This window comes from Neopelma chrysocephalum, unplaced genomic scaffold (genome assembly GCF_003984885.1).
Source record: "Neopelma chrysocephalum unplaced genomic scaffold, ASM398488v2 Primary Assembly neopelma1_23, whole genome shotgun sequence".
Lineage (NCBI taxonomy): Eukaryota > Metazoa > Chordata > Aves > Passeriformes > Pipridae > Neopelma > Neopelma chrysocephalum.
In genome coordinates, this window is record NW_020897691.1 from 20008601 (window position 1) to 20021428 (window position 12828).

At 36.4% G+C, this 12828-nt stretch overlaps 1 protein-coding gene across 4 annotated transcripts in view; it reads right to left on the minus strand.

The window, feature by feature from the left end:
• Window positions 1–3572: 3572 nt before the first annotated feature.
• Window positions 3573–12828, minus strand: part of PHACTR2 (phosphatase and actin regulator 2) — a 135023-nt gene continuing 125767 nt past the window's right edge. For all 4 annotated transcript variants that reach the window (XM_027689402.1, XM_027689373.1, XM_027689392.1 and 1 more), the window contains 2 exons: window positions 12718–12794; window positions 3573–9087 (listed from right to left, as the gene is read on the minus strand). In XM_027689402.1, coding sequence (XP_027545203.1) covers window positions 9072–9087; window positions 12718–12794 — 93 coding nt within the window. In that variant the 3' untranslated portion in view covers window positions 3573–9071. The remainder of the gene's footprint in view (window positions 9088–12717; window positions 12795–12828) is intronic.

The following is a 12828-nucleotide window of genomic DNA, read 5'->3' on the forward strand; positions in this document are numbered from 1 at the left end:
ACAGCTGAGAAGAGGTTGTTACTGAAAACTCAGAAAATTTATCCACATTGTGTGTATATGTATGCAACTATGTATGCATATGTGTATCTTAAAATATTAACTTCAGTCATATTTGAGTGGATTTCATTGGCTCTCAGTAGGTGTCACTAAAGCTCCGAAAGAACCCAGATTTTCACTCTTCTGGCTGTTATTTTCTGAAGTCTTGCATCTTCACCATCAGGTTTCATCACATCACTCTTATGGAAGTGCACAAACTAATCTGATCAGCTCCATCAGTTGAAATTACTTCTGTACTCAGAGGACTCAGATTAGCTCTGAATTTATCACTGCAAAGGCTAGAGTTTCCTCTTGCAAAAAGTACATGGTGAGCATCTTGTTGCCATCTGAAGGTTGTAGTAGACACTCAAGATACAAAATGGTGTCCTTCGACTGCATGCTGCAAATTTTCAGGTTTTTCAGGACTGCACCTCACAGCAGAAACTCCTCCCTATAGTGTGTCTGTACTGTAAACCCAGTGACAGGTAGAATAGCAAAGCTGGCTTTTCACAAGGTAATTAAGACCAGAGTCACTCAGCTGTTGAAAACACGGTACTTAGCATTTATCTGTGGGGTAATGATGTAGATTAGATTACTCCTTATTGCTTCCAGGTCCCTGACATAGCTCTGGCATACACAGAAATGCAAAATACTTGTACATAGACTTGGTGACAGGATTACACCTCACAGTCCCATAAATCTGATGACCTCCCTATCTAATAATGGCAGTACTGTCATTCCGTATACCCCAAATCTGGTCTAGAAGCATCGTATCTGTTTGGAAGTGGGGAAAAATGAGCTTTTGCTCTCAACTGTGTGGCTAATCAGCTGTTTCATATGCGTAAGTTAAGTTTACCCGTTTTGTTAAGTCTCAGGGTTTTCTGTCTTGCTTTCATTCACATCCCCACCCTGAATTTCCTGGTTAGATTCTAAGCATTTAGGGGGAAGAATATGTATTATATGTTCACATAGAGAATAAAACAACAGGCTCCTTCCCATATCACAGAAGACTGATAATGTATACAAACAGTAATACATCTGGAAATCAGTTTTAAGATTAAGGATTAACAAGAATAAGCATCATGTTGCCTCCTTTGTTGATACCTAAGAGTGAGTCGTCTTCTTCCAACTGATTTATGATACATCAAAATTCAAAATTTAGTATCATGTATTTGAAATGTATATGAGAGAGTCTCTTGAAGACTCTGCTTAAGCTTCTGATTTCATCCAAGCCTTACAAGGTCATCCATCCCACTGTACTCTCTCACTGGCTTCTTTGCAGAGACTCTTCACAGTTTAAACTCAGCAAAGAGCATCTACAGAGACTAAGGGGAAAAGTGCTCAGGTTACTAACCATTTCTTTTATGCTTGCAGAAGAAGAATGATCAATATTGAAACGGTCTGTCAAGGCAGACACTTAAAAAATAATATACTGGAAGCATATCCTTAACATGATCATCAACTTGCCTTCCGTGTGAGGAAATTTATGATAATATTTTTGTCTTAATTCTTGCAAAGCAGAAATTATTGCAAAGTAATTAAAAAAACCCAAAAGTTATTGTCAGTCACTTTGTAATGTTAAAAAATTGGCAGATACACTGCAGACTAGGTTGATCCCTCAGCTATGCAGATCAGTTTTGTCCATGTGCAGTGGGTGTAATTTTGCTGCAAATCTACTGTCAATGACACTGAAACTAGTGAAAACCACTTCTTGATGATAAAAAAAAATTGGGAAACTGGGAGCATGGATTAGGTCTCTGAACTACTGAGCTATCACTCTTTATTTTTATACCAAGTATCACTTCATTGAACACACCACTACACAATACACCACTCACAAGGGAGCTATCAGATATGTTTGAAGGACCTCGGAAATTCAAAGGAAGATTTTAGGAACCTTTCTTCATCTCAATTCCATGAAGAGGGGTTTTTAATTTGGTCTCTCAATTTAACTCTTTTATATATGCCCATGTACATGCTAAAGATTCAAGAACAAAATATTTTCTGTAAAGATTTTCTGAACAATTTTATTGAGGCAATTTTCTTAATTTTCTATTTGTATATATTAATTCATATATATCTATCATTCAAAGAGCTAAACAGTTGTCTAGGGCACTTGGAACTGTGCACAAGCAGACTATCCTATAGAAGTGTACAACTGATTAGCACGTGCTTTTTTTTTCTTGTTAAATAAAAACACCATAATGCAAGCCTAATATATGTACTGTATAAAAATCCCAATACATATTTTATATTTTTCAGATGATGATATTGGAATATATTTATGTGCATGTGTATATATATATATATATATATATATATACACACACACTACATTACAGATAAAACCTCAAGAAGCAGCTATCATTAATTTGTAATAATTCCAGTATCCAGTTACTTATATTCTCAGATATCAATACACCTGTGTAAAATGCAGTATCAGATCAGCCAATTCTTTATAGTTATCATAATCAATCACAGTGAGTCAAGCTGCCAAAGTATAGGTAGATGCATCCATTTTACAATTGTTATGTAAAATATGCCCTCCATAAACTGAAAAGTTATTGGTATTGATTCTCCACAGCATTACATGTTTTGAAAGTAATGAAATGTGGAAAGTACATTTTAAAGAGACAGGAATTCTAAGCTGAAAATGTTTCAGATACATTTTGTATAGTTACCAATCTAGCATGCCAGGCAATGGGGAACCAAGGCTTGAATTTTGTTTGCCTTAGTTTACTTGTAGATAGGAACATTTAATGAAATACAAGGAAGTTACTTTCAGCGTAGTTTGTTTCTATTTCCAAGCAAACTAATAGAAACAATAAAGTCTAAGAACTGGCCCAGTGCACATTAATAGCTGATACTCTCCATTACATGCTGCAAAGTTTTAATTCCAATGAATTCACGTGAAAATTTCATTTTAGGTGATAGTGCTGCCTTATAGTATATTCAGCTCATAAGAATCTTCTGGTTTTACTGGACCGTCTGAAGACACTACTGGAACACTGATGTGGAGTGGTTATCAACCTTCCTTACTGGAGTCGTCTCTCAGAGGTGTCCATGTGGATTTGATTGGAAGAGGCATGTGTGCAACGATTCCTACTACTGAGTAGTACCTTGCCCTGGCAAACTGCAGCTCTACCAAAGGCATACATGTTCTTGAATGGTCCGTGTTTAAGGTACATTTGGGTCTACAAAGCATGGCATACTAATAAAGTCTTCATTTACTGTTTAAGCTATTCTGTAAAATACTGGGAGGGGACGCAATTTATTAGCTCCTGAGCGTACAGCAGTGTGGTCTACAGCATTCTTGTGCCTCTCTGAGATTTACAGTTTGGTTGTAAATGGAATTCTATTTCTCTTTTAGGGGAAAAAAAAAGAAGTCTTAACAGCTATTTAAACGGTTGCAGGCAATTAAGCACATGCCATCTCCACACCCTTCCCACCCTGCCCACACAGTCCCATTCAAACAAGTCATTTATATATTTTTGTTTGAAATCACACCCGCTAAAATAATAATCCAAAACACAGTATTTCTTTAATTCCAAAATTTATGCAAGTTTACAAATCAGTATACCACCACACAAAGTAGTGAAAGAAGAGAAGATTTTTTCAGCAACATTTTACTATATCATAACAATGTTCAAATATTGTTAAATTTGACATAGTATTGAAAGACTTTTTTAATATAAAGAATTAATGATTGAACAAGGAGATACAGGGAATACCATTACTTTCTTCAATTCTATCCAATGCAATATTTACCTCCTAGAAAATATTGGTGATATGCTGTATCTAGTTCATATGAGCTCTATTTCCATTAAAAACCTGAAACAAGGTGGGAACTGACAAAGTGAAACAAGAACTTATTAATTATTAAAGTTAATAAATAGAAACATTATAGCAAAATATGTTCATTTCACTCCATTTCTCTCTTTCTCTCTATACATATACTTCCATAAGTTTTGGTGGGGTTTTCTTTTCCAGATTTCTGTTAAATAGAAGCTTTAAGCTATTCTGGGGAATTTACTTTTTTTCTTTTTTTTAAATTTGATCCTCAAAATATTTTTGTATCAACCTAATAAAAGCTTTCAGAATCACTTTTTCTATTAAAATATAGGTCCTAGCAGTGAGCATTGCACTGAGCTTTGTACAGTAAGAATACAGATAGAAACAATAATGGAACTAAATGTGGCCCGTAAAGGCAGGAGGCAAGTTTATCCTTTTTTTTCACCCTGAGTATGTTTTTATTTTATTTTGCAGTGGTGGCACAGGTCTGAACTCCTTAAGATATGACCAAAAAGAGATGATGTGAAAGCATTAAAAGATGCAGTTCAAGTGTTCCTGACAGTTTCACGCAAACGTAGGCTTTTAGCTTGATTTGCTTTATCATTAAAGCATTAACAGACATTAAGACATGGGTGGATATTCTAGTCTCTGCTTAGTATGCCAGCAGTGCTCACACAGACCTGTCCTGCCAGGTAGCCAGGTGACAGTGTGGCTCTTCCTACCCTGGCTCCAACCCCTGCCGGCTGCAGCCGATGAGGGGATTTCAGCTGATTCCCAGGCTACCAGACTAGATTAGACATTTTTAGTCTGTGCTGGCTGGATCTTCCTCCCACTTTGTGATGATACAAAATTAGGGCTCAGATTAAATTTACAGTCAGGTTAATTGACTGCTGTTTTGAAACAAATTCTCTGATGTAGCTGTAGTAGTACTTGTTACAGCTCTGAGTTTGAAGCATTTCTACAGGAAACAAAGCACTAGTCTCACCTGGAAGGAGTGGTCTAATGGTCTAATTTCTTAATATCAGGGATACTTTAATGCCTTTGTTTCACAGCTTTCATTTCGTTTTCAAGTTAAAAAATAAGAAGTGGTCACCTGATAAGGTTTTTACATATCAACACTGAGGCTGTGGTGCTTCTCTAAGAGGTATTCAGTGTGGCCAGAGCAGGTGGTGGGGATGCCCTGCCCCACACCACATCAGAGGTCAGGAAAGGCCACCGCAGCAAGGGACATGGACAACTGCAGGTAAATGATAAACTCAACAAATAAATGCAGTCTTGTAGACCTACAAATGGCCGTGAATACTTTCAGTGATTTTGAAGAGATGGTGCTCCTGGTCCTAACATGTTTCAAATCACCAGCTGAAATGATATTTAGCTTAAGTAATCATTAGCATTTAGTTTATTTTTTTTTTTACTTGTTGAGTCTACATATATATCAGAATTTGAGAAAACTCATATAGACTGTATTTCAGCTAAAAAGACTAATAGGTATTACCTGAAAGGAGAGAGACAAGAGACATTGTAGAATCATTTACATTTTTTATGTGAAGAAGAAATTAGGATTTGATTAAGCATCCGTTCTTTTGCACCCACAGCAACATGGTATGATGCATGATTCTACTGGTAAAAGTGATATATGAGGTAATTTCAGAAACCACTACTTCAAGCTACTCATTTTCTCTTTGTATGGCTGTAGACATCTGAGTTCATATATGACTCTGTGAAACATTAGGTATAATATGTGTAAGGTTTGTCATATGTTGTGGATGACATTTAAATGATTTGTCCAGTTTGATAAAAATTAACATAACTGCTCCTTATTAGCCAGCTGGACTGTACTATGTGTTGCATGGAAAGTGTTATTTTTATTTTGCCTTTTTAGCATATTTTTATTTTTTCCTCAAGGATTACTCACTTATTAATTTCTCGGGACTTATCCTGATTTTCATCTTCTAACAGGCACGCGGCCCCATAGACAAGTATATGGCATATTATTTCCAATGGGCTGTTGATGCAACTTGAAGACATTTCAAATCATCGATACAGAGGGCTAGGAGATGCAGCAGAAACAGACTTCAGGCAGCTCAGTAAGGTAAAGCAAACTTTCTTCACTTCACATACTGACATACCAAATTCTCATTATTTTTTATTGCATGGATAACACTTTCCAGCTGTTGTTTTTCTGCCAGTTGATTTTTAGAATATAAAAATAGTATATACAATTCTATGTCTGTGTGTGGGTATAATACAAAATGGATAGTTTATAGTTCTAATTCTGCAAGTATACTACATTTTTACATAAGTTTCAATGAAGGCAAATCTTTTTGTCTAGTTACATAAATTTGCTTAATTAGTTTGCTGAATTGTGGGTCAAAAAATGCATCTGATTATCATAAAAATAAAAACAAATTAAAAATTAACTCAGCATCTCCATCGAGGCTAGTGTTCTGCTTCTAGCAATGGCTTGTAGTGAATACTTTAAAAAACCTCCAACCCCAGAAGGCGGAGGATAGGAAAAGTCTAAGTGATACCTCACCTAAGTATCCTCATTTCTTATGACATATTGCAGCTTGAAGAAGTCTGAGCCAGAAGTTGTATCCTCACCTTTGTGTTTTAACTATTAAAATGAAAAGGCAGCACATAACTTTCCATCCATGCTCCAGGCCTAGAATGTAGGAATATGTTCTTGCAAAGTCAACTATTTAACTTCATCCTAAGAGTTTAACAAATTTTACTTTGCTTGTGTAACCCATATGTACCCTGGCATGTGAGAGGAGCTACTGTCTCATATAAAGTATATATAGTCTTAGCTTACCTTTGTCCAAGTTATTCTGCCTGTGCAACAGCTATTCTTCTGCCTTTAGTATCTTGGCTGCTTTCAAGTGTTTTGATGGCATTAAGGCAACACTGAGGTCTATTTAATTGCTTCACTTGTTTCCTCTGAAGTGAAATACTGTGTTTTATACTTCAAAGTCAACATAGTAGACCTTTATATGATTTTGGACACACATTTCTAAATTTGGCAACATCAGCAAAAAGAAAAGTTTAAGCAGAACTATTCTAGTGTAAGTTTTAAGTTTATTCATCAAATTCTAAAAATAAAAATTAGCATTGTACTAGAATTGCTGACAAACCTTAACTGTAATGGCTTGATAATTCCTGCATGATTTAGTGCCAAAGAATACATTTTCACTGCTTCCTTGATGTCAAAGTAATGTTTCTATATTTTTAAAATGATGGGCCTCCCAGAAGCTAAACTGTTTTCTGCAAATGGAATCCTAATGGCTCTTATTGATTCCATTAAAAAAGGAAGGTGCTGCTTGCTTTTCTTTGCTACAAGCACAGAGATGGTTTTTTTATGTGGTTATTGATATTTTGGGCCTTGTACCTCATTAGATTTTTTACTAAAATGTAAGGGATCCTAACATCATAAAAATCTTCTTTAAAAATGGTTTACCAATCTCTTTAAAAATAACAGAGTGACAGCTGTTGGAACGGACTCTCCGGTTATTAGAAGTGCTCTTTGCTAAAATAATCCACCCCATTTATGCAAACCTGTTGCATAAAAAAACTTGTTGTAAATAGCACTGAAGAGGGATATCTAATTTTAGCCACCAAATCGCCTTTCTGCCTTTAGGGTGACATCTAAAACAACAACCTTCAATTTTATAAACTAAAAACATTCCACAAGAATCTATTGCAGATTTACTGAGGTAAAAATCACATCTACACAGATCTTTTATTGCCAGAAAAGGAAATACTTACACTTTATAATTAAAAATGGAATAGGACACATAAAAGACAAAAATAAATTGTAATACGTACACACATATTAGAAAGGATAAATAGCAAATATACTGTAATACTGCATTAAAAGTATGCATATGTGAATTCCAGACCCACCCCCCAAATGTTGTGTACATTAATCAAAGGATAAATAAGTGCTAATATAAGACAGAAAATTTCTTAGTGTAAACAATGCCATGGGCTTTTTAATGGGCCTTTGGGCCAACTTAGAAAAATCATGTATTGCCTTTCACATTCCATACCACTTAATTTTAATAGTACTGTATTCACATATACTATTTCAAGATAGTATAAAAAATTTCGAATCTAAGAAGCATTCTTCACACTGAACAAAAGCAGGCTGCAGACACTCCAAGGATTTTCCTTCACTTTTACAGGACCACTGGCTGAAGACATACTGATCATCTGGGAGTTCTTCCTCAAAGCAATGCAGGAGTTCTTAAATGTAAAAAGTCACATTAGTAATCACTGCTCAAGCATACTAGCAAAGACTTCTGTGCCTAATTTTATTCTGCTTTTGGATTCACGCTGGCATGATGTCGAAGTCACCACTGCCTGCCATGATGAGAAAGATAATGATCCCTCTGGTTTGAATGGCAAGTGACAGACAGCAGGGAGTGTTTCTAAACATGAAGCATTTCATTGAACGTTATCAAACTTCAAATCCTCTTTATGTCTTTCTGAGGATCCAGAGTATGTTAACATTAAAAAACAAAAAATATGTGGCTTGTTCTGTATGAATGTTCAATGTATTTTCCTGAAGCATGCACATTGGGATTTTAAAAAAAGACAGATGAGTTATACTAGGACTAATTTCTGGCAGCTGTATTTACTGGCACCAAAGAAAATGACAGTTCTTCACTGAAGTACTGATGACATGAGGACTTATGGCTTGCTGTCTTTTTAAGACAGGCTGCAACCACTAAAAAAAACCAAAAAAACATGCACAGTTGCTCACACACTCTTTTTTTTTTTTTCTTTAAATAATTCTTCCCACTGTGCATCATTAGGCAGTTCCATCCATTCCACTTTTCTCTGTGGACTGACAAGCGAAGACTCTCTTCCCCCAGCTCTAAGTCCTTTTCACACAGCCTCAGTCACAACCCTATGAAATCTGATGAGTTCCTGGTAGCAGGCTCTCAAGCGATTGTCTTCAGCACTTCCTGACTTGTGGAGCTCTGATGAAGAAGTCCACCAACTTGTCTGTGTGGAGTAGCCACAGAACCGCGGTCTGTCTGAACACGGACTTCACGTGAGTTCTCCTCCTAGACAAATCATTTGTCCATTGGTAAAGACAAGGACCACTTTCTTCATTAACATGAGGGTAAGCTGTAGCACACACTCATACTTAAGTTCCAGTGCAATCTCAGGTCTTCAGGATGCAATGATTTCCCAAAAGAAAATTGTTACATGAAATATGGGATGTGGTCAAACTGTTATGGACGATGAAACCTGAAAAGATAAATTAAAAAACTTGGAATTATATTATTTCAACTGAAAATGAACCTGATCCTCATCCTGCTCTCATAGCTGTTTACTTTTTTGGCCCAAACAGAATTATTCCTGATTTTCCTGGTCTGTGTGGGTTTAGAGGCACACCTATTATCAATTGCTGTCCATCTCTCTCTACTTATAAAACCAAACAGGGATTTGGTGTGGCTCAAGCACTGGTGTATCACTGTCTGTCCATACCATTAACCTGTCACTGTGGTCCCTGGCATGGTTTGGCTTGGGTCAACCAGCTCTTTCAGGTACTGCCTGGGCATGTTTGGCATCAGCACAGGACAAAAGGCAAGCTGGGTATGGGGGGACGTCGCCCTGTTTTGGGGTGAGAGGGATAGGTTAATTGTATGAATTCAAGCTATGCCAAGCTTGCCTCAGGGCCAGAGAACAGTGTCCAGTCTGTTTTGTTTGCCAGTATCGATTTAGCCATAATTGCATCCACTATTTGGATGACAGTACCTACTATGCGAAAAGCTTTGATAAACCATAAGACTTAAATTTCTGGGGTTTAATCCTTGTGCAAAATGAGGCTAAAAAAAGGTTGCATTTTTTTAAAGTAAGCAACAACTTTTATAGCACTGCAGATGCTTTCTTCCTATTATCAGCTGAGGCACATGAAGGCCCAAATATATCTCACTGTTTTTTAGGCTTTTAGGTAGAGCATGTACATTGCTCCAGATTGCCTGTATGATGGCTAGAGAGATGGATTGCTCCAAAAGGTGTCACCAACCTTTTCTATAATAAGTTAGGAATCTACAGCAATTGAAATTCTAACTCATCTTAAATGTAATGAATCCAAGCAAAAGGGTAAGAAGGGCACCAGTATCAGGTTCTCAATGTATCTATCACCAGACATAAATATCTCTTTAAATGGCTTATAAAATGTATCTGTCCATGAAGTAGTAAAATATGCAACAGCTTGAAAAAAGGCATAGGTAATGATGCACATAATACAATGGATTTACCTAAGTTTTTGTTTGACACATGTTCTCTTAACAGTTCCAGAGAAGAGAAAACAAGCCACACATTACCCCACATTACAAGCTGATTCAGCACAATACAGGGATGCATTTCTCAAATAAAGGAGGTGTACACAAAAGCTGACATTCAAAAGTATGCAGCTCATCTGCTAAGTGAAGGTACAGTTGATTGCAATAAAGACACAGGGTTTTTGTATTTGTGTTGAACAATACAGTGGACTATATATAGCATTTCCATTAGAAACACTTAATTAACTAATATCCTCTTTCCAAACTTCTATTTATTTATCTATTTTTAGAAACTTGGTTTCTTGGATTCTCTCATGAAATAACAGAAAGAATCAGTCTAACTTACTAGGAGTAGAAAAATAGTTAAACTGACAGTCATTACTGTAAATGATCAACAATTTTAATTTTCCATGTTTAAAATAAAATTTTAACAATTCAAATATATCGTAAGTACTGATTACAATATTAAAGCATCTTATATTTAATCTGTAATAATATGGGAAACCATATCCTATAAACTATTTTTTGTTTAGTAAGCAGCTTCGTTGTCTCATTCTCTCACAGAACTTTATGAATAAGGCTTTGTTAACCAGCTACCAATGCAAGTGCCTTTTGGTTTGCGTTATTTCAGTGATCTCCTTGGAAAGAATCAATCTCTCTAGCTAGAGGCTTCTGTCTATGGTTTTCTTAAATCACTTTTTTTTATCAATCCAAATTTAGCAGAAACTACATAATTTTTAATGAGAGGTCCCAGAGGAAATGGGATCTCTTTATTTTCAAAATTGCAATTGACTTAAAACATCTGCACCTTATTTTGCTCTTAATTAGCTTTTTCTAGTGTTACTCTTCTGACTTCCGTGCAGTGACTCCACAAAATGATCAGTGAAACAAAACAGGGTGGAGAGGGAACAGAGAACCTGATTTCTCTCATGTTGAAATTCTTTCGGGACCCTATGGAACCATTGCCTATATTTACCATTATTTGGCTGTGCCTATTTTTTTCTCCATTTTCCAAGGACCTCCTCGAAAAAAATAATTCACTTTTTAACTGGTTTGTCACTCCACTGGATTCCTGGTTCAGCTTTCAAAAATCCAATTGTAATAAGTCTCAACTGTTTTCAAACCTCATGAAAAAATATTCGATTATTTTTGTATGACTCATGCCTATCTGTTAGTTATGCTTCGATATTGCAGTGCAACTCAGGAAACACAACAATGTAAGCAGGGAGTTGGTTTCTATACCTGCTATTTTTATTCTCTACCTTCCGATGTCCTTTTTTTAAAAAGGAGTATTTTTATATATTCTGAAAAAGATACACCACCCAGTAGCTGAAGAGACAATTACATCAGAAGCCAAATGAAAATATACATCTCCATATTTGAAAAGAACATTTTCTAATGGTCAGAATGGGACACTAAATTAAAACCTTGCCTCCTGGTTCATCTACTGGCTTAGGTTTGCTGCCTGTGAAACCGGTCTGATTTTTTGAAAATGCATTTGTTAATGTTGTATCTACACAGAAGTGACTTTACATTATTATTAATAAAAATATCCATGTTTTGGTGAGAAAGGAATCACTGAAGTTGTGAAATCAGGCAATGAAGCAGGAGATGCATTAAACACCCATATCCCATTTTGAATTTTCCTGTTACACACTCTTAAATTAGAAGGTTCACACTAGGATCCCTAGCTTGTATCCTGAGTTTGGTTGAAACAGTAACAGGAAACAGAAAGGATGCAGTCTTAGGCAATTATTTTTATTTGACTTAATTCTCTGTAGAAGCAAAGACAATAATACTGTGTACGCAACGTTGGCTGATCCTAACATCAACTTTTGCTTGCTGGTGTCCGTTTTCAGCCTTTGTAACTTCCAAGAAGCATGAACACATGCCACGGGGATGACAGGAAATGTCTCCCTCCCCTTAGGAATAACTGCCAAATTTTAAGGCCTGCTAAAAACTATGGACACTTCAGAGCTCTTGAAAACAATAAAGCTTCAGACAACAATTTGGTGTTATCCAAAGCAGAGAACAAAACAAATCCAGATTAACAGATAAGAAGTGGCAAACAGGGAATCTATCTTGTTCTCCAGAAACTGCTGCCAGGCACCTAGGTGACCCTTAGAAAGCTTGCCAAAACACTGGTGAGCTTTTCTGAAGTTCAACACATCATCTAGTTTTCACTTAGCAAATGCATCTACAAAAATGTATACTTTCATGAGCAAGGGAGTGCTGCCAGAGAAGGAAATCCCTTTATTTTTGTGTGCTTGAGGACTACTGACTTAATCTGTGAGAACCACCAAGTTCTTTCAAAGGACTATTTTCTAGATGCTCCAAACAATCTTTTTCTGTGTAGAAACCAATCCATTGCAGTCACCTTCACTGCTGTATCAACTAGAGATGGCATCAGCAATACTGGGAATTCTAACAGAATCACTGGGAATTCTAACAGAATCACTGGTGAGATTCAAGGGGACTCACGGAAAGAATCCATACAAATCATGACAAAACTGCAGAGGACTTGCAGAAAGGCAGAGGGTTGCTGTCATGCCCATGTCTCACATTTACGCAAGAAGAGGGATTCACCCACCTGGTAAATTGCCGACTTTCCTCATGTACTTCCATTTCTGTGCTTTTAAATTCATTCAGTTCTTTCCGTATTGCTGCCTAATAAACAATAATGATATATGCAACTGTAAGA